At 53.9% G+C, this 22,033-nt stretch overlaps 1 protein-coding gene across 4 annotated transcripts in view; it reads left to right on the top strand.

Moving 5' to 3' along the window:
* Positions 1-22,033, top strand: part of MAD1L1 (mitotic arrest deficient 1 like 1) — a 361,733-nt gene that overhangs the window by 8,436 nt on the left and 331,264 nt on the right. For all 4 annotated transcript variants that reach the window (XM_045542991.1, XM_045542990.1, XM_045542992.1 and 1 more), the window contains 6 exons: positions 1,394-1,573; positions 4,728-4,852; positions 5,605-5,686; positions 7,460-7,590; positions 7,729-7,843; positions 10,243-10,304. In XM_045542991.1, the coding sequence (XP_045398947.1) occupies positions 1,394-1,573; positions 4,728-4,852; positions 5,605-5,686; positions 7,460-7,590; positions 7,729-7,843; positions 10,243-10,304 (695 nt within the window). The remainder of the gene's footprint in view (positions 1-1,393; positions 1,574-4,727; positions 4,853-5,604; positions 5,687-7,459; positions 7,591-7,728; positions 7,844-10,242; positions 10,305-22,033) is intronic.

Genomic DNA, 22,033 nt, shown 5'->3' with positions numbered 1-22,033 from the left:
CTCGAGGGTCCTCAGAAAACATTTGAATGGGAGAAGGATTGCTGCAGGGCCTCTGAAAGTTCTTTCCTGGGGAAATCCAAAGATGGGGGTGGTGACTGAGCTTGGACCTGGGCCCCCTGCTGAGCTCGAGGCACCATCCAAGAGGCCTTTCCTTCCTTGCCCGATGGATGGGACCCCAGGGACCATCGGGGCCAGCAGTTTTCCAGGTGTTCCCTGGCATCCCACCCGGAAATATTTAATAGCTCTCAGGTGGCGAGACCCAGGTATCTGAGGCCTGAGGAGCTGCCTGAACTGCCCCATCTGCACTCGGGACTGGCAGCTCCAGCAACTGTGCCACATTCTGGCTCTGATGTGCTGACCAGGCCCTGCACTAACAGATACACCACAGCAGGGTCCCCCGGTTGTTGGAAGGCTGTCTTTGCAGCTTGTTGTCCGCTGGAGCCCCTGTGGATCAGCCTTCCCTCAAGCAGGCAGCAACCAGATCTGCAGCTTTTATTAAACCTTTCCTTGGTTTTGGGCAGGAATATCCTGTGCAGGGGTATTATAAGCACTTACTCCGAGTAAGACAAGCTCTGGACGTACTTGGTGGTTCCTGGAGGGAGCCTGTACACGCAGCTTCTTGATGAGGACAGGGCGAGAGGTTGCTGGAGTGCAGGTGCCACGGAGCCAGGACTTACTGCCTGTGCCTCTCGGGACTCCAGTCCCTACTTTGTATCCCTTCTCAGTGCCAGGGAACCCTTAAATCCCCGTGGGTCCTTAGAGTCAAGAGGTCTGCGTGTGGTTCTTGGTTCTGTCCCTTTCTTACCAGTGCAAGCCACATAGCCTCCCTGAGGTTAATAACACGGGTGGCTCTGGAGGTTTGCATGAGAGGATTGTACTCCTGGCAGGTTTGTGCCCAGTGTAAACTGGTTCTGTCTGCAGCCTCTTGTCCACGCCATCTGTCTCTCCTTGGTCATCTGCTTGTTGGGGGAATGCCGACTCATTTTAATGATGGCCGGAGTGCAGTTAGCCAAAATTTGCTGGTGCTGCAAAAGCTCAGCTTCTTTCCAAGGTCAGTTCTGAATTTCAGATTTTCCATGCTCTGTCTCCTCCCTGCAGAGACAATCAGTGAGCAGACGGTGTGATGAGTACGTGGTGTGATCCATGCCAAGTGCCCTCCCAGGGGTCCTGGGTTCTCACAAGGGGAGATGTGGTGCTGCCATAGCTGGAGTGGGACATCAGAATTGGGGTCCTGGGTCCTGGCCCTTGTTCTGCTGCCAACATGGCTAATGGGTCCTGCCTGACTCTTCTCTGGGCCTTGGTGGCCTATCCCAAGAGAAGTTGGGCTTGGGGTCTCCCTGCTCTGACTCTCCGTCTGGTGGCATCTGGCATCTCACTCTTGCCCTGTCAACAGCGCGAGGTTGACCGCAACCAGGAGCTCCTGACACGCATCCGGCAGTTTCAGGAGCGGGAGGCCAGGGTGGAGGAGAAGATGAAGGAGCAGCTGGAACGCAACAGGTTGTGTCAGCAGAACCTGGAGGCCACCAGCAAGAAGTTGCGGGAGAAGGAGGACAGCCTGGCCGAGGCTGGCGAGGTGAGCGCAGGCCTTATAGGTTCTGGGGTAGCCTATCCTGCAGCCCTTTGGTCCAGGGAGGAAGAATGAATGAGCTCCAGACCACACCACTGTAGCACCATGACCTTTTTACTTTTCAGTTGTACTTCTCACATGGGCACCTACCTGCATTTTTGGCATAGTTGTGATCATAGTAAAAATATTAATTTTCCATTCTGTGATTTGCAGTTAATAAGTTTAGCACTTATTACAATTATGAATTGCAATGGTTGGCTCACCCATTTTTTGCCATTTTCAAATGTCTTGTTTTTTTGTATACCCCTTCTCCCCCTAGATACCTGTGGCAGGTAGCTTCATGCATACAGTCTTTTGCTTCTGTGGCTTATTTTGTGTGGACAGACCCTCGGGAGTGGGATTGCGAGGTTCTCCATTCTAGCTGTTTCTGTGGCTATTGCAACCAGTTGCTGTATTGTAATGACAGCTGTTGTTGAATATTCTAGTTTCACAACAGCCTTCCTTGTCATGGATGGTGGTATTTTCCGGAAATACGTTTTCTTGTCAGAAGCTTTTACACATTGACTGCCACACCAGAAAAAATTTTTTTCCTTGGGGTCATGGTGTTTTATTATGAAAATAGAATAAAAACTTTGAAAACACAATGGTCCTTTCTAATTTAATGAAAAATGTTTTATTGTTTTCTGTGCGTGAGTTACCTGCAACTTGAAAAATAGTTCACAAGGCTCCCAAGGTGAAGAGATGTGTTAGTTACATATGCTTCACGAGGCCCCGGGCTCAACACTAGCGTGAGTTAAACACAACTCACACGGCAGTTAATGTGTTCAGTAGGTGCCTCTGGATTTGCATTTCTTTGATTATCAGCAAGGTCGGTTGCCATCTGCTGGCATCTGAGGATGTCTTTGAACCAGAGCCTGTATGAACTGTAGCCCAAGTGAAGTGTGTGTACCTTTTGGGAACAGAGCCCTGACATCAGTGCTGGTGGAAATGGGAGTCTCCATTCCTGTCCCTTTCTTGTCCCTTTCCTGTGGTGCTCAAGGCCACAGGTGCCCAGAGGAAACAGATGAAAAGCTGCTAGGGGAGGGGGCGCGTGGCCTCATTGGCATTCTGTCTCTGCGTGGCGTTCTCTCCTTGATAGATCCCCGGAAGCAGGCTGCAGGTTGTTTCTGCCTTGGCAGTGCTGGGAGCATGTTAAGGTTGTTCCCGCATCTGTCTTCTGAAGGGAGCGTTGGCAGGAGAGGAGGCGTGACCCGCTTCCTGAGCAGCCAGTCGTGCCTCCCCTGAACTCTGGTCCCAGGCCCCATGTTCTGGGCTGCACCTTCTGCAGGGGCCCCCAGTTCCGTGGGGGAGGGTGAGTCACGCATGGCATTTCATGGAGAGCAGAAGGGGGCGAGACCCTTGCCAAAGGTGCAGCAGAGCGGGTGCAGCAGTGGGTCCTGCGTGGGGGAGAGAGTGGCTGGCACTGCATGTATTGCTGCTTTTCCTCTTCATACCTGTGCTTGACCGGCACCGCCTCAGAGAAGCCTCCAGGGCCACGGTCACTCGGCCTGGAGTCTGCTGTCACAGTAAGGAGCTGATGTGCTGCACCCTCCTCTTTAAGGTTACCTCATCAGTGGTCTGATTTCTCCACTGGTGCCGTCCCTGAGGGCAGGCTGTCTTGTCCATGGTGTCAGGCACAGCTCTTGGTGCCCAGTGTGTATTGAATTCAGTGAGACCTCTGCAAGGACGTGCTCATTGTTAGGTATGCTAGTACCTTTCTCTGCAAGGACACACTCACTGTTAGGTATGCTAGTACCTTTCTCTGCAAGGACATGTCACTGTTAGGTATGCTAGTACCTTTCTCTGCAAGGACACACTCACTGTTAGGTATGCTAGTACCTTTCTCTGCAAAGACATGTCACTGTTAGGTATGCTAGTACCTTTCTCTGCAAGGACATGTCACTGTTAGGTATGCTAGTACTTTTCTCTGCAAGGACATGTCACTGTTAGGCATGCTAGTACCTTTCTCTGCAAGGACATGTCACTGTCAGGCATGCTAGTACCTTTCTTCTCGAGTCCCAGATTGCTCCTCACTGTGTGGTAAGGACACCACACAGACCGAGGGGCGAGGGTGGATAGTGGACATGTGTTGGTGGGACCTGGGTCGAGTGCTGTAGCCTGCTTCTTTGAAGAGGGTGCTGCCTGGCCCCAGATGGGCTGCCCAGTGTCACTGAGTGTGTTTGCCAGGTTCGTTTTCTTGCCCTTGGCGTATGGGTCCCCTGGGGTTGACATGAGGCTCATGCTTTTCCGTGTGTTAACTGATGGCCACATTGTGGAGTGGGCTGACGTTTTGTGTCAGCTCCTTCCCCTGGGAGAGCTGGGACTTTCCGAGCTTGGGGTCATTAGCAGGTTGCCTGGCGAGGTGTGGTCGGAGCAAGGGCTGGCAGTTCCATGTTCTGTCGCAGTGGCATCAGGTGGACCCAAGGTCCTGGGGGCTGTTGGACGTGCCCTGCTGGCTTTGCCTGGGGTCCACCCCCAGGTGTTCTCCTTTCCTTTCTGGTCACCCCTTTCTGAGTACGTGGCCTCCCCAGCCAGCTGCAGCCCGGCCCACTGGCCTGGGGGCTCCGTCTCCAAAGTCAGTCAGCACCTGTTTTGTGTGGCTTTTGTAACTTAGTAGCTGCAGGCTTCATTTCCTACTTGGCAAGTGCACTGCTGTTGTCCGTAGCGATGTTGTTAGCCAACAGCTGGAATGGTGACGTGGGAGCGGCCAGGGATGATGAGAGCCATGGTTTGGAGGGAAGAGTGAGGCACTGGTGTGGGGATGGGTGGACACCTGGCAGGGGCAACTTTGTGAGCTCAGGGCAGCCTGGAGGCTACTGGGTGCCAAGGCCTGACTTTCCAGGCCCATCTTGGCTGGTGGCAGCTTTTACTCCTAAAGCCCCCTGCCCAGACCATCTCCTCCAGAGGCCTGGCTGTGGCCCAGAGCTCTGTCAGCTCATGGGAAGCACAAGGTGTCTCTGGGGTGGCGTGCTCTTGAGTGCTGGGTTGAGGGTGGGACCCTCACGTTAATGCCTGTCCCTTCTGCGATAGGGCAGCTCTGGCCTCAGCCCTGGTTTGGGCACGTGGGAGGCAGTAGGCTCCTCCTTCCCTGAGTGGCTCTTCGTCCCCTCTCTGATCTCAGACTGTCAGCGTGTTAAAGGGGAGAATCTCAGAGCTGCAGTGGAGCGTGATGGACCAGGAGATGCAGGTGAAACGCCTGGAGTCTGAGAAGCAGGAGCTGCAGGAACAGCTGGACCTGCAACACCGGTGAGCTGGGGTGGGGGCCAGGTGTGGGGTGTGGGGCCCCGCCTCTGCCAGGTGGGATCCAGATGCACCCTTGCATGCTGTCTTCATCCACAGACTATCAGGAGGGACAGAGACACTGAGGCCTCTGAAGCCAGGACCCTGAGGTCACAATAGCGGGGTGTCTTAATGTCCCTGCACAGCACAGGGGCAGCATCTTCGTTCCTCCCCAGCGGCAGGCAGGCCTTCTTGGAGAGGGCTTCTGGAGAAGGTGTTGAGCTAGGACGGGGCCTGGAGGTGGGCAGGGTGTGGCTGGGAAGGGCAGATCCAGGCACGGGGAAGGTGCTCAGCAGAGGCTCGGGTGTGAGAGTGTTGACGGAAGTTGTGGTCAGGAGACTTTGGGTACTGGAGAATTTGACCCTTCCCTTTTTGGGAGAGTTGTAGCTCCTTGGTGGAGAGGAGAGGCCAGCCCTGAAAGGGCCTCTCACTGCGGCTGCATCAGGGCGGGGTGTTGCTACAGGTGTGAGCTGCTATGGGCGGCGGGAGAGCTGTGGGGCTGCAGAGCTAGAGAGGACCTTGAGGTGGTCTGGGCTCACGCTGCTCCATACAGGTGGGGCCTCTGGGCCAGCCAGCAGGGCCAGTGTCCTGGATCTTGGCGATGTCCTGTGGTGGGTGTGTGGTGTTTGCATGGGTTTATGATTGGGGGCTCTGAAACTGAGGAGAACTGCTGGCCTTACCACATTCCTGTTTTTGCACATGGTGTATTCTTTTAATAGAAAGTGCCAGGAAGCCCATCAGAAAATTCAGGAACTCCAGGCCACTCAGGAGGTGAGAGCAGACCATGAGCAGCAGATTAAGGTGAGTCACTCTGTTTTAGTCCCAGGCATGTCATCACAGTGGTGTTTTGGCCCTCTGGCCACCTGCAGGCCTTTCTGAGCCAGGGGTGTGGTTGGTGGCATTTGCAGACAGTGAGCGGCCTGGATGTTACCTGATTGTCTCCTGTGTGCCAGGCACTGTGCTGGGTACTGAGGGTACCACAGTGCCTGGGGCAGACGTTTCTGCCCCCAGGGAGCTCCAGTTCTACTGGAGGAGGACAACTATAAACCTGTAAAAAACAAACAAACAAACAAAAAACATAAGCGTGTGATAACTTCAAGTACTGATGAGTGCTGGGGAGAAGATACAATGTAAAACAGGTGTGGAGAGGTTGCACGTCTGCCCAGAGTCACCCAGCCCAGTGCGCAGCTGAGCTGGGTCCCAGGGACAGGTCTGTCTGACTCAGGCCCTGCTGCTTCTCTGCAGAGGATGCTGCCAGAGAGACAGTGACTCTCCATTGCCATTAGAGCAGCACCTGGACCCTGAGCCGAGGCCATGTGGCTTGGCCCCTCGCTGTCCTGTGTTTTCCTGGCCAGGCCCTTGGGCCCTTGTGTGCCCTCACCCCTGGGCTTGGTTCCGGTTCTGCTCCTCAGTCCCCAGCCAGCCCCTGGGATTCTTTCTCCTGCTGACGTCCCCCTGGGCTTCATCCTTCCCTTGAAGTCTTGGGCCTGCCCTCAGGATCTGTCTGCCTGGACAGCCTGATGTCTGCACCACTGTGTCCCCGCTGCTTGACCCGATACATGGCACAGAGATGGGCTTTGTTAGTATTTGTCAACTGACTGACTGATTTGGTCCTGGTTCTTCCTTCCAGCCTGTTCAGTGGCTTGTCACTAATGGATGCCAGCTGTCTCCCATTGTGTCCCAAGGGGCCCAGATACTACAAGGAAAAGTCTGTGCTCCCTGTTGGAAAGACTGAGTCATGACATATGTGTCACTGGAGTGACAGAAGCAGATTTTCCCTGGGGGGGAGTGGGATGTTTTGCTGCCGAGTGTTTTTGGGCCGAACTTGAAGTGGGTTTCTGCCCCCAGAAACCTCCCTGAGGTCAGGATGTCGGTGTGAAGGCCTCCGGCAGAGCGTGGTGGTCGGGGAAGCGCTGCCCGCAGAGTGGGTACTGAGGACACCGCATCAGGGCACACCTGGCACAGCCAGGCACGGCTTCCCAGAGAGAAACCTGAACCTTGGAGGCCGCTGAGGACCTGGACGGTTTATCACAGCAACACCGTGGCTTCTGTGACTTTATTTTTTAATAGACTTTATTATTTTTTTTTAGAGTAGTTTTGGTTTGCAGCAAAATTGAGCAGAAGGCAGAGTTCTCATGTACCCCCTGCCCACACAGCACAGCCTCCCCCACCACCAGGGTCCCACCAGAGCATTGCGTTTGGTATGGTGATGGCCTTGCACTGACACAGCATGTCACCCAGAGTCCCTACTTCACTTAGGGCTCACTCCTGGTGCTCTGCGTGCTCTGGGTTTGGACAAATGTCTAACAATTATGTCCGTTAGAGTATCATCCACCACCCTGAGGATCCTCTGGCTCCGCCTGTCCACACCTGCCTCTCCCCCCAACCTCTGACCACCACTGGTCCTTTTACTGTCTGCATAGTTTGTTTTTTCCAGAATATCCTGTGGTTGGAATCCTACAGTATGTGGCCTTCTCAGACTGGCTGCTTCCACTCGGTGATAGGCACTTAACGTCCTCTGTGTCTTTTCATGGCTGCTCTTTTTTCTTCTTCTCTGTCCCTGGCTTCCTTCAGGATCTGGAGCAGAAGCTGTCCCTGCAAGAGCAGGACGCTGCGATTGTGAAGAACATGAAGTCCGAGCTGGTGCGGCTCCCCAAGGTGGAGCGGGAGCTCAAGCAGCTGCGGGAGGAGAACGCTCGCCTGCGGTGAGAGGGGCAGGGGCGGGCGGCCGCACGGTTGAGTCTGGGCTCGTGGGCCTGCAGCCTGCCTCACGGCCACCGTGGGTTCTGGGGTTCCTCCACAGGGTGTGTGGCTGTCTGAGTGCTTATTTCTGGCCCTACCAGGGAGATGAGAGAGACCCATGGGCTTCTCCAGGAGGAGCTGGAGGGGCTGCAGCGGAGGCTGGGGCGCCAGGAGAAGATGCAGGAGACGCTGGTCAGCCTGGAGCTGGAGAAGGAGGTGAGGGCCCTAGAGGGGTGTGTGGTTCCCTGTGGCTGTGCTCTGTCCTGTCTGGGGCTCCTGGGTGTTTGCTATACAGGACAGCTGGTCACCTAGAATGTGGATGCTGCTGTGAGAGTGTGGTGGGCAGAAGAGTGTGCCAAAGAGGTCCCATGTCCTAGTCCCTAGGGCCTTACACAGCAAGGGGCAGGCGAGGTAGCTGATCTTCTGACCCCTGATAGGGAGAAGGTCGTGGGTCATTAGGTGAGCTGTGTAGTCGTGTGTGTAGGGGCAAGGTCAGAGTGACAGGGGAAGGTCAGAGTGACGGGGGACGGACTTGACCAGCTGCTGCTGAGTTTGGATAGGCAGGAGGGGCCGCAAGCCCAGGAATGTGTGGCCTCGGGGAGCTGGAAAGATTCTCCCCTGGGCCCTCCGGAGCAGCCAGCCTGCCGACACTGTGATTTTAGCCCAGGGAGACGTATTTTCCATTTCTGAACTAAGTACTGTGAGATTCTCAATTTATGTTGTTTGAAACCACTGAGTTCATGGTGACTTGTTTCCGTAGCAGTAGGAAACCTAGTACAGATGGTGAGTCAGAGAGGAAGCAGCATACACACCTGGAGGGATCAGAGTGAGCGGAGACCTGTGCTAGGTTCCCCGTGTCTACCGTCGGGACTCACAGGTGGCCCTCTGTGGGGAGGTGGCAGTGCTGGGAGGCTTCTGAAGTCATCTTGTGGGCAGAGGAGGAAACGAGTTCAGAGAAGCTCCCTCTCCTGCCCACTGCACAGCAAGTGGACCAGGATGTTGGTCTCTTGGCTCCAGCCTGGGTCTCTTGTCCTTCACACTGCTTCCCTATGGCCACGGCGCCCTTCCCTGGTTCACCTGGCATACCTGTGTCCCAGGCCCCAGATGTTTGCATTCTCATAGGAGTGTGAGCATCAGCCACCACCTTTAGTGCTGGGCAGCTGCTCACCTGTGGGGGCTGGGCACTCCCTGCCTTGGATGGCATGGAGTCTGTCCCCGTTTTTTTTTTTTTTTTTTTTGGAGAAAGAGTCTCACTCTGTTGCCTGGACTAGAGTGCTGTGGTGTCAGCCTAGCTCACAACAACCTCAAACTCCTGGGCTCAAGCAATCCTCCTGCCTCAGCCTCCCGAGTAGCTGGGACTATGTATATATTTTTAGCTGTCCATATAATTTCTTTCTGTTTTTAGTAGAGACGGGGTCTCGCTCTTGCTCAGGCCGGTCTCGAACTCCTGACCTAAAGCAATCCTCCCGCCTCAGCCTCCCAGAGTGCTAGGATTACAGGCGTGAGCCACTGCGCCTGGCCTAGTCTGTCCCTTTCAGCTGCAGCACATCCAGGCAGGGCCTCAGAGTTCCCTGTGGCCAGCTAGCAGGGGCTCCCTTCCGAGATGCTGGCATCCCTCCCAGATGCTGGCTTCTTTAGGACTTAGCCTGAAAAGACAGTTCCCAAGCTAAATACTTTTTTCTCTGGATGTAGTTTTTTAAAAATTATTTAAGATTTGGGGTTCTAGAATCACTCCCTAACTGAAGTGTTGGTGTGGACACTGCTGGCCGTGTGTCCCTGAGCCAGCCCGTTAACCTCTCAGGAGTAGCAGCAGTATCTGCCCCTGGGGTTGTGGGAAGTAAGTGAATTTATGTCAAGTGCTGAGAACCGTAAACGTCAATAATATCAGCTATCGTAAAACTATCAACCAGGCACATGCCTAGCACGTGAGAGGGGCTCTGGGAATATTTGAGGGACTGAGTGAAAGTGTTGGTAACAGCACTGTGCTTGGCACCAGGTAGAGGTGAAGGAAGTCTAGGACAGAGGTATGTCGCTCTTCCCCTGAAGTTGCTTCAGTTCTGGAAGGGCAGTGGGACTCACATTTTTGGGAGACGGGTCCATATGGAACAGGCGTGTGAACAGAAGGGTCAGCGAGCCTGTGAGCCTAATTCTCGCCTCCCCTCCCCTCCAGGGCTGACCACCGAGTGGCTGGGGAACATCCAGCTCAGAGCCGTTGGCCCCGGGGCTTGCTGTCCTGAGGAGCCCCTGGAAGACAGGGGAGAGGGGAGTTGCTCCCTGGGGCAGACAGCTGCAGGGTCATCTGTGAGGCTGTTTGCTTTTTTCGTACCCTCACATTCCTTTTGGCGTGCCAGGGCATGCTGGGATTCACACTTGAACTCATGGGACCAGGAGGGAATGGGCGTGAAGCACGCAGCCTGGCTCCAGCCGTCAGAAATAACCTGACTGCTCCAGCCCAGACTTGGAGCACTTATGCCTCCGAGCTCAGGGAGGAGGGCAGACTCTTTCATCTAAAAGGTCGGGGTGGGGGGCGGTTTGTGTCATTATCATTAACGTCAGATTTACGTGATGAACGTTTGGCAGTGGTGATGGGGACATGGCTTTCTCTGTCTTTTCAGAGGCTGCTGGCGAAGCTGCAGAGCTGGGAGCGGCTGGACCAGACGACGGGCTTAAACCTCAGGTGGGTGGAGGGGCTGTGCCTCCCGTTGTCTCTTCTTGGAGGAGTCCACGCTGGTTTTGCCTGTGGCAGAGCAGTCCCTGCCTCACTCGTGAGGTCTCTCCAGTCGGCCTCCTCTGCAGGCTCGTGTGGGAGCTTTTGTCCCACGCTGCTCAGGTTTAATGAGGTGCTTTCACAGCGGGAGGGACATGGAATGAGTGACTCTCCCTGCTGAAGTCTTAATAACATCTTCATTGAAAATCAGAAAATCCACAGCAAAGTGGTGGCAGGTATCTGATTGCCCTGCATTGTTGGTCTTTGTTAAAGGACTCTTTTTGTATATGCTGAGGGAGTGATTGCTTTTGCAGAAATCATTCCTTTTAGGTGCTTGTAACCAGTGGAGATGAACTGAGTTTTTAGGGTTAAAGACAACTTCCATAGGGGGGAATTGTTGTCCCAGTCAGTGCCTGTAGCAGCTGATTGCCAGCGAGGGGACCAGGTGTGGGGTGGGCATTGTGTTCTGCTTGGCATCCTGCCCATCCTTTGGGGCAGTGCTTGTGCCTGACAGTTGCTCACTTGGTCCCTGCCCTTCAGCCCCACCTGGGAACTGACTGCCCAGTGGCCCTCTCGCCATGGCTGCCTGTGTGCTGGTCTCAGGGAGGGTGCAGGATTGATTTTTTGATTGAAGTAATTTTTTGATTGAAGTCATTGGAGCCTGGGGGCACAGGGCCTGTGGTGTTTAAACAGCCTTTTGTTTTATTTGCTTGTGGGCTTTTAAGACTTCCAGCTCCTTGGTCATCTTTCCTGCTGCTCTGGGAAACCAGGCCAAGATCGAGACTCTTAAAGAACTGTCCTGTAACTACATTGTCTGACTGCTGGTTCTGGAATCCGCCACCTCGGGTCGGCGTTGTTGGCTTCAGTTTGCTATGACCTGAAAATGCCTCGTTATTTTCTTTTTGCCTTGCTAAGTCACAGAGGACAGACCAGGCTGCTGTTTCCTCTTGAACTCTCCCTGCAGAACCCAGACTCACGTAGGGCTGGCCCCAGCGGGGCCTAAATGCTTTGTGCTTTTACCTCTTCTCTGGGCTTATTGACTACTCAGAAGTCATCCCTCCTGCTCCCAGGGAAGCTCTGGTCAGGTGAGAAACCTCCGTGACTTCTTTCCTGTAAGTGAGATCAGAGGCTCGCTCATGCCTAGTGAGACCAGCCTTGTTATACAGTGTTGTGGTGTCCAGTGTCTGCCACAAGCGCTCAGCACCAGCCAGGCATGCAGACCGGCTGCCATCTCTGGCCAGGATGGCACGGAGGTTTCCTGGCCAGTTGGAAAGTACAGCTGCTCCTTGAGCCATTTCTGCATCTGAGGGCCCTGTCCTGAGCGTGGCTGGCACAAGGGCGAGCTGGGCCTTGGGGTGGCCATGTGCTCTGCGTTGTGTGTTCACTCGGCTTTCCCTGGGTGAGGGAGAGGACGGGTCGGTCTGGTGGAAGTGGAGGCCGCCTGTGCCTACCACGGGCTTAAGGGGTGGGGAGCGTGCGTTTCTGGTGCTCTGTGTCTTTGATGGGAAGACAGATGGTAAGGCAGAGCTAGAGCCTGGTGCCCCTCTGCCACCACCTGGCGGGACCTCTTCAGGTGAAGGTGCTGCTCTGGGCCGGTTTTCTCTTTGTTGCAAAGGGGAACACAGTGCCTTTCTTATCTTGCGTGTGTGAAGAGTAAACATGATAATGCTCTTCATTGCTGTCCTTTCTGAGCTGCAGGGGAGGATTTCTACAAAGGCACATGGAGCCATCCTCTGCCTGGTTAGGACCCCTTCGTGTCCTGAGGTTCCCCAGGCAGTGGGCTGCTTCTGTGTAGGGCAGGTTCCTTCATGTGCTTTGTCACCTGTTGTGCTGGGGCCTCTTTTGGGGGCTGCTTTGGATGTGTGGCATCTTGGAACACCCAGTGCCACCTCCTCACCTTCCCTGTACGTTGCTACGTTTATCATGATGGCCCATAAAGCATAGACTCGTGGTCTCAAGTGTGGCCTGTCATCAGAGTTCCCCGGAGAGGTGCACGTTTCTGGGCTGAAGCCTGATGTGTTGGTCGGCGTCTCTCGGCTGTGCTGGAGTATGTGGCGACCTTGATGCCGTAACGCCGTGAGGAGGATTTGGCTTGCTTTCCTTTCTTTTCTGTTTTGGAGGCCAGGTTGTGGGCAGTTACTAGAGATTTCAGAGCAGGGAGGGTGACTTGGTGAAGTCTGTGTTTAATATTGAATGTGGTGTTGGGAGACAGGCAGAAAGGATACAGAAAGCAGCAAAAAGTTGGGGCCCGCTGCTGTAGCTTGGGGCCCCGGCAGAAGGAGACTCATTTGTGTGTGCATAGCATGCCTGCTTTGCTTACTAGTGAAGGGACCTGCCGCCCTAAGTTGTCACGTTGGGTGATCAGTCAGCCCTCTCTGACGCCAGATGCCAGGGAAGCGGACGGCTGATTGCCAGGAGTGTGCTTTGGTCTGTGCCCTGTGCACTTGAGCCTGGCCTTTGGGCCCAGGCCTTGTCATACGGTGGGAGCGTGCCATGACCCCAGGCTCTGTGGGTTCTGAGGAGCTGCCACCACCAGGTGGCGCACCCTATGGTTATCCTGGCTCCCCGTGGAGCTTGTCTTTGGGCCTGGGGGCTGTTGCACGGTCTTGGTTCATAGGGGAGGGGGTCACAGTTCCTTCCGGCCTGTCCTTGGGCAGCCTCTCTGGAGCCTCAGCCCCTGCGCCGTGAGTTTCCCGTGTTCAGACCAGATGCACTCTGCGTGGACTCCCCTCTGAGCACAGGGGCTCTGTGGCCCAGCCCCAGGCTGGGAACAGTGTGGCCTAACACCTGAGGCGAATGGTCAGGCTCCACACAGCATGACAGTTCCGTCTTCCCTGTTGGGGTTTCTTACGTCTGAGAAGCCCAGAGATACTATCAGGAGAGGTGGATGGGCGAGTTGGCTGGGGTCAGTCAGTGTAAACCACAGGTCACGTGGGAGGGGGCAGCCTGGGCTTGGTGACTTTGAGAGTCATGGGGAAGGAGGAGCACAGTGCGTGGGAAAGAGCTTGTGCGAGAACATGTGGGGATGGGTGGGGTCTGTGTGCTGGGGCTGTGCTGGGGTGTCCTTGTCCTCGGGGTTTTCAGAGGGAGACGGGGCTGGCAGCAGTGTGGCGTGCGTGTCTGTGGAGGTAGCAGTGTGATGCACTTTGTCTCGGTGGAGCATGGTGTGTCTGGGGTGTGACTTGTAGACAGGAAAGTGGACACCCAGAGATGCCTGAGTTGTGTGTCCACCTGAGTAAGGCCACCTGGGGCACGGGAGGAGGAGTAACCTGGGGCCAGTAGGAAAGGTGGGTGAGAGTGGAGTTCATCCCAGGAATACAGCATGCTTCTCTTTCAAAAACCGACTATTTCAGTAGAATGAACGTGGAAGAAACATACGACCATCTCAGTAGGTGAGCGGAAGCAGCATTTGTTAAAATTCAGCACTCATTTATGATTGAACACTCTTGGGAACCTAAGAATAGAAGGGACATTCCTCACCAGATAAAGGCTGTCTACAAAAAACTTGCAGCTGACATAATGCTGACGGTGAGACTGACCGCTTCCCTGGCACTGAGGACCAGGCGAGCCTCTGTTCCCACTGCTCCTGCTCATGCTATCCTGGAGGTCCTGGCTAGTGCAATCAGGTCAGCAAAAAGAGAAGGTAGGCAGACTGGAAAGTTGGAAATACTGTCTGCATTTGGAGAGGACATAATTATCTGTAGAGATTTCCAAGGAATCAGAGAAACCAGTAGGACTGAAGGTGATTTAGCAGGGTCATAGCTTACAAGGACAACATACTAAAATAGATTGTTTCTGTGTACTACCCACGTACCAGTGGAAGTACATGCCTTTTATAGCATTAATAGTATCAACAAACATGAAATACTCATGGATAAATTTAACAAAATACATTCATGAGCTGTACACTGAAAACTATAAGATGGAACTGAGAGAAATTAAAGACGACCTAATAAAGTGAACAAACAGAGAGAGATTATCAGAGTGAAAAAATAAACTCTTGTTTTTCCCTCTGCTCTCACACAGCCGTGGACTCAACACTTCTGACGCCAGATATGGGGGGGTTTCCCGTCACACCAAGCAGTTCTCCAGGACACCCCAGCTGGGTGTAACTCAGCTCAGACGCTGTCTGCCTGGAACTGGCATCAGAATCCACAGGTTGAGGCCCCAGTCCCACAAGACTGGCTGCCACTTGAGACAGCAGTCGCAAGCAGTCGGTTGCCACCTGTACTTCTGACTGGCAGGCTACGGAGTGGGGCTCCCCCTATACCCTCCTGGGGTCCATTCTGGGTGCAGTGGCTCATGCCTATAATCCTAGCACTTTGGGAGGCCAAGGGAGGATCACTTGAGGCCAGGAGTTCAAGACCAGCCTGGGCAACACAGTGAGAACGCATCTCTGCGAAATAACACTGTTTGTGCATTGTGATGTACACCTGTAGTCCCAGCTACTCAGGAGGCTGAGGTGGGAGGATTGCTTGAGCTTAGGAGTTTGAGGCTGCAGTGAGCCATGATCGTGCCACTTCACTCCAGCCTGGGTGACACAGCAAGACCCTGTCTCCAAAAAAAATTTTTTCTTATAAATCAGTAAGATGACCAGATTAAATTTAAAAAATGGTAGAAGAATTTGAACAGATACTTTATAAAAGTAGATCATCTGCAAATGGGATCTTTGGGACTTGGGATAATAGTGCTGTGGGGAGTGGCATCAGGTGTGGTCTACAGAAAAAAGGTCAGGGAATTTCATATGCTTGACTGAAAGCAAAATAAAACAATCACGTGGTAAATGCAAGCAGATGAAATGAAAAGTGGGACATAGTTTTCACCCCTCACCTCACCCAGGGCTGGGTGCCCTGTGTCAGAGCTTCCCTGTCACCATCACATTGTGTTCTAGTTATGCCCAGGAGTGTGGTACACGGAACAAGACTGAAGCTCGCCCCCGGAGGTGGGCAGCAGGGTGTACTGTTCTCAGCCCCAGTTTGTCTTTCTAGGAAATGCTCCATAAATTCCTTGTGTATCTTTCTAGAAATGTGTGCACATGCAAGCTCTTTATGTACCCTTCTCCGTTTTTAAATTGGGGATCATTCTATAGTTTCGTTTTGCAACTTACTTTTTTCACTTAATTTTTGACCGTATTTCTGCACCAGCATAGGTTGCTCTGCTGAATTGTTTTAAAGAGCTTCGCAGTGTTCTGTAGTCCGGATGGACTCTGATTTACCTAAGCAGTCCTCTGTTGATGGACAGCTAGGTTATTTCCAGTTTTTTTCCCCAATTAGCAGTGCTACGTTGGCTGGATAAATTCTAAAAAGCAGAATTTTTAGCTGAAAAGATATGCACATTTGAGATTGGTGGCTAGTGCCAAATTACCCTCCAGAACAGCTTTCCTTCTGTACATTTTAATCGTGGTGTGTGAGTGTCATCACTTAATTGGGGTGGTACGCTTTCGAGGCTCTCACAGAGATTCAGAGCGAAGTCACAGTGAAGTGAGTGAGGAGAGTGCCCGTCTTCTGTGGCTTGGCTTTAAAGTGTCATTTAGCAATTCATATTGAGGGGAACCTTGTTAAGTAGGAATGGAAGGAATGCCGGGTCCCTTTGCAGACAAGCCTCTGTTTTATGGAGGAAAGAATCTGCTGGTGGCCAAGCGGCCTCTATTACTTGGCTCCTTGCCCTGCCCCCTTTGGTGCCTGAATCTGGCCTTGTTTCAGATCCGGCAGGGTGGGTGTTACACCTGTCAGTGTGAGTACCGGGCCTGCTGAAGATGGAGGTGGGCTCGTGGAGGATGCTGTTACTGGGCAGCTGAAAGGCAGGCGGTGCTTGCAGCTCTGAGGCCTGGCAGCAGTGCCCACTTGAAACTGCTGACCCGTCCCCTGGAGTCAGGGACAGGAACCTGCAAGTGCTGACCTGGACACTTTCCCAGAACACTTGTAGGCTGGCCAGATGACAGGTCTTAGGGACTAGCTTCCCTGACATCCGAGGCCAATTAGGAGGACAGTGAGGGAAGTGCACAGGCTCCTTAGCAAGGATCGAATTGAGCTGCCTGGATGTTTTTGCTATCCTAGTTACTGTGGTCACGATTTGTAATTACCTGGGTATTGATTTGATTGATGCAATTCGCTCTGTTGGTACTTGGGAAGGTGTGCGAACTGACATGTGGTCTTGGTCCATTTCAGTTGATCTCGGCCTGGTTGTCTTGGGGGTATGAGAGGGGGACGGAGAAATGTTTGCCCTTCTGGTTGCTTGTGGTGGGGTGGCCCTTTCTTCTGGTCTTGCTTGCTAATGCCTCTCTGGTCTTGGCCGGCCATGCTCCTGCCCTTGGCTTGTTCACTACAGGCTGCTCTCCTGGAGCCCGTAGTCTGAAAGGGAGAGGCTCTTCAGGTCCCTGCTTCTGTGATGCGCTGATCCCTAGGCCCCTGGAGTCCCGGTGTGGCGGGCTTCCTCCCCAGCAGAGGTGTGCTGGCCGAGGGCTCCTACACTGATTGACAGCTCCTTGGTCCCACATGCTGAGCCTTACTCTGCTTTAAATACCAGCTGTTCTCTTTGTGGCTGAGCCCCGGCTTCTTTCTGTCTGGGAGATCATGTTGGCTTTCTTTAAGCTCCATCCTCTCAGTCCTAAGACTTGTGAGTTAAGAGCAGGGGCTTGTCTTCCGGGCTTCTGTGCCTGGCTACAGCCAGCATTCGCTACGTTTGAGGAGTGGAAGAGTAAGTGAGGGAGTTTTTGGGCACTTGTGTCTTGTGCTTAGTGGGCTGGAGCCTCTTTGGGTGGCTTGGCTATGGTGACAAGGCCCTGGAGTTACTCAGCTGTTGTGTCACAGTGGGCAGTAGGAAGCAGGGGCAGCAGAGAGCTTCTTGCAAATGCCCTTCATCCAGATGCAGCCCTGGCTGGGATGCAGGGGAGGGCATCCCAGCCTGTCCCCTTCTCTGCTTCCTCGTGAAGTTTCAGGTGAGCGTTCTCAGCCGCATGGACGGCCACAGAGGAAGTGGCTCTGTGCAGCCTCTGCCATGGGGTCGCCCTTCCCTGCTGGGCTGCAGGTTGCATTGTGCAGGCTGGGAGGCTCTGATGGAGACCCCTGTGTGGGGACGGTGTCATCCCCTCTAGCTACACTGTGCTCAGAGCAGGCCGCGAGCCATGAGTGTCAGACATTGTAGGGAAACGAAGAGAGGTGCTTGCCAGGAAGAGACCTTGCAGGACTGTGCCCCTGCATGTGCATGCCCAGGCCACACAGCTGAGCACCCCTCGAGGTGTGTCATGTGATGGAAACGCTTCTTTAGTTCTTGCTTCTTACTTGGCTCTCGAAGCACTTTTTAGGGCTTTTGTCCAAGTTTTATAGATATGGCTTTTCTACTTCTGTGCTTCCTTTTAAATTAAAAAAAAAAAAAACCAAAGCCAGACAGTGGAAGGATTTAGATAAACTAGGCTGTGATGAATTCCTGGGAGGTTAGAGGAGGCAGTGGCACCTTGAGTCTGGGCTGGTTTTGACTCAGTGGGTGCTTACTGATGTCATGTCCTGTGCCAGCCCCTCCCTGTGGGCCTGGAGCTCCGGGGTGCCCCAGGCCCCTCTGCCCCTAGGCAGACCGGGAGTGTCCTGGACCAGAAGGGAGGAGGGAGCTGGGGTGGCTTCACGGCAGGGATTGTGCCAGGGGCGTTTTGACAGGAGGGGTGAAGCCAGTGTGAGTGAAAGACCCCCTGCTTAGAGCCCACCATTGCCTGCCCTGCCTGCCCTGCGTTTGAGGGATTTCCAGCAGCCACCACAGGCTCCATGGGGCTGCAGAGAACACACTTCCCCACCTGACAGTCTTCTGAGGGACCTCACCTCACGGCCAGCTGGAGCTGTTGTTTGCATCAGAAGCTGCTGGCCTTGTCCCTGTCGTCCTCCCACCCTCCCCGCTGCTGCCTTTCCCCTGTCCCCCACTGCCCTCCTCCCCTCAACTGCCCTCCCTCTGCTGTCCCTACTGCAGTTCTCCCCGCTCCACCCTCCTCCCCACCCTCTCCTCTGCCCCCACTACCCTCAACACTGCCCTTCCCCTGCCCTCCCCTACACCCTGCTTGGCCTCGATGTCAGATGTATGGAGATCTCAAGGTGAGCTTTAACTCGGAGTCTGCTGTATGAGAGGCATGGACGAGCTGGGCAGCGGGAGCATGCAGTGAGGAGAGCAGACAGCCCGGGATGAGTCTTGAGGAATTTTGGCATTTAAAGTTTCGAGATAGCTGGGTGTGGTGGTGCCTGTAGTCCCAGCTACTCTGGAGGCCTAGGGGGGAGGAGCTGAGCCCGGGAGTTCAAGACCAGCCTGGGCAGCATAGTTGAGACTGTCTCCAAAAGGAAAAAACAGGCAACCTCGAGCCTGAGGAGCGGTGCCCCACCCTGTGTCAGAGCGAGTCCAGGCTGCCGGCCCTGGGCTGTGTCTGAGCTTGGGTCCCCATCTATAGGAAGAAGCTGGTTCTGTGCAGTGCATGTTGCATGTACCAGGCCTTGACAGAGTGATTGGCAGGTGGGTCTTGCCAGTCCCTGTCCCCGGTGGGTTGGTGATACCCCTGGATGCAAGGAGCCCTTGGGTTACACCTGGGCCAGCACTTGGCAACAGTCCCAGCATCATCTTTGATGGGTTATCTCTGCATCTGCCTGTTCTGCCACCTAGCTCTAGCTTTGAAGGATAGAGGTGCCTGAGGTCAGGGTGGGCCACATGGGGTGAGTGGTCCCTGTGGTGTATCTAGGAAACACCTGAAATCAATTAATTTCCCGTGGGATTTTGAATGTGCTGCCTTCCACTCCTACAGCGCAGCTCTGGGGCTGTTTGGGTGTGCGTGTGTGCAGTGCCTGCAAGGCCTGGCGTGTAACTAGCCAGGCCTCCTCAGTAGGAAGCGGCCAGTGCTGCCTGCTGCCCACCCAGCACTGAGGTGGGAGGGGCCTCCTCCTCGGGACACGTGAAGAATTTCCAGGCTGAGTCCTTGCTCTTCCCTTCCCTGGTCAGAGGTTGGAGCTACCAGTGCAGGTCCTGCTCTCACACGCCAACTGAGGGGTTCTCACCTGCTTCTGAGCCCAGGTGGATCCAGCTGGAAACCTGTGTGTCAGTGGAGGAGCCCTGGGAACCTGGGCCAGGCCTGAGGATGGCCGAGGGGAACCCGGTGTCATAGTGGACCACCAGCCCTCGGATGCCAAAGTAGGCTCCGGGGAACTTGACCTAACTGTATGAAATACAGAATCCAGTGCTTTTGTGACTTTTCCTCAGTGATCACTAGGGTAGTCAGAAAGAACATGTCATTGTGTGATTGTTTCCTTTTAACTGGAGTGGACTTCCTGGAATAGATGGTGGTAGAGATGCAGGTTCACTGCTAGTCTCTGAAGGCGTAAGCAAGCTCTTGTGCAGCAGACGGCCAGGCAGGTACTATACGTGCTTTATTTAAGGTACCACTGGAACCTTCTGCAGGAGAGGTGAGAGGAGGAATGAGGAATGGGGCTGGTGTCCAGTCCTGGTGGCAGTAGGGCTTGGACTCCCGTCTGCCAGCGAGGCTTGGGTCACGCTGCCTCGTACTGCATTTCCTTTCTTCCTTTTGCTCACACGTGAGTGTTTCTTGAGCACTCGGCACGTGTCAGGCCCTCTGCTGCGTCCTGGGGCTGTTTTCGAGTCACCTCCCATGTAGTCAGACAGATAGATGTCTGATGGGTTGAGCGTGGCTCGTTAAGAGGCTGTGCTTGGGAGGTCGGGAGGATGTTCCAGGCAGGGTGGGTGGCTTGTGGCACGCAGGCCAGAGAGACTCAGCGTGCTGGAGAAATGTGTGGTTCCAGATGGTTCCAACCAGAGTGCACGTGGGGTATGGCAGGAGCTGGCCAAGCAGGCAGGGATCCCATCCTGAGGATGGTGTGGGCCTTGCTGGGAGTTTGGGCTTCATGCTGCAGTAACAGGGAGCTACTGAGGGTCTGAAGCAGGGAGGAACGTGCCCTCTCCATGGGCCTCTTCCCTCCTTTGAATTCACTGAGCGAGGGCCTGGCTCCTTGGCAGGATCCTGCAGGGGGAAGTCCCGGGGTTGTCTGTGATGGTGCAGGTTCCAACCCTGTGGCACGAGTGGGCAGGTGCTATTCCCCACTGTTAGCCGAGAGCCTGGCCAGAGAGGAGCAGTGGTGCTAGGTGAGTTGCACTGGGAATTACAGTTGAGGTGTGCTGCGCCTGTGAGCAAGGGCCCTGCTGGAGGCCGTCAGATGTCTGCAGACATTTTGTGTTCAAGGCTAGGTTCTTTCCGTGTTGTTCTGTTTCTCCTCAGGTAAATGCCTGTTCCCCTCTGACCACGGCATCTGTTGGTAGAAATGCGATTTTGGAAAAACTCATTTGTTTATTCATTGTTTGAACATTTATTTGAAGCCATGCTGTTTGCCAGGCCTTGGGCTGGCTCTGGGGATAAGTGGTGAGCACAGCACAGTCTCTGCCCTCGTAGTACGCTCAGACAGATGGTCTCAAACAATGAAAGCAAAAGGGGGGGCCTCCTTAGGCTTGGTGGGTTGGAAGGTGCTACAGGAGCATTTTGCAGGAGTATCTCAGCTGGAGACAAACCTCTGTCATGTCTTTGTGGATGTGAATGATACTGGTGGGAGTGAAGGCCAGACGTTTTCTCTGGTGTGGAAACACGTGGCTTACAAGAGGTTCCAGAGTTTATATGTTTAAAGACATTCCCCGTTCTGAAGAGGGGCTTCCCTTTGCTGGCAGGATGGCATTATTTGTGGTTGACCTAGGGAGCTGCTGTGCAGTTTACAAAGTCCATTCATAATGAGCGTCTCATTTGCTGGTCCTCACAGCTTTGTGGGTGAAGCCAGACCAGCTCTATTACCTGTACCTGGGAGAGGTGGGCCCAGAGGTTCTGAGAGGGGCTGACTGGCGAAGGTCATCCAGTGCATTTGTGGCTCCCTCGCTGGGTTGCTTGGCTGTTCTTGAGCATGGTGGGTTCTGCCCTCAATAACCTCCATCCATCTGGCTTGCCACATGGTGTCCTGCAGCTGGGTCCTGCTCTTTGTGAGAGGATCAGACTGATGCTGGCACTTAAAAGGATTCTGTTGGGAAGCTGCCCGTCCATTTAGCCTGAGCAGAACTCAGCACATGCACGGGCATGAAGCCCATCAGCTGATGGCATCTCTTTTAGACTTGATGGCTCCCAGCCGAACTTTGGCAAGAAGGGCCTTCAGCTTGCTGGAAGGCTGACCTACCTGCCTTTGCTTGGAGCCAAGCACCTCCTGGCAGGTTCTGGGATTTGGTTTTCAGTGGGAGGAGGCTCTGCGAGGTAGCGTAAGAGCGGTAATTACTTGGGAGAGGAAGCATTTAACTTCTGAGGCTGTAACACAATACTATCTTGTTCGCGGAGGAGGCTGAGTTAGAAGATTAGCAATTAATTTTTTATTACGTGCAAACTACTCTTCAGTTTCATGGAACCAAACAGTCCTCCCACAGCAAGGGAGGGGCAGGCTTCTACCTCATTTAATTTTTCAGAGCACTGCTATTTGTCTGCCTCTGAACTGATAGGAATTGTTTACGAGTCTATGTGGAAGACATTTAGACACACAATTTTCTGTATTCCCATTTGCTCTTTCTGATTTCTGCTTTTTCTGTATTGCTAGAGTTTATTGCACTTAGGTCTCAGGAGTATTTTGCCTTTTATTAGGATTCCAATTACAAAATGCAGGTATCAACTGTCTTTTAGAATAGACAAGTTGTAACATGTT

The sequence above is a fragment of the Lemur catta genome, chromosome 2 (genome assembly GCF_020740605.2).
Source record: "Lemur catta isolate mLemCat1 chromosome 2, mLemCat1.pri, whole genome shotgun sequence".
Lineage (NCBI taxonomy): Eukaryota > Metazoa > Chordata > Mammalia > Primates > Lemuridae > Lemur > Lemur catta.
Note: the sequence above shows the minus strand (reverse complement) of the source record. Positions and strands in the feature narration are given on the sequence as shown.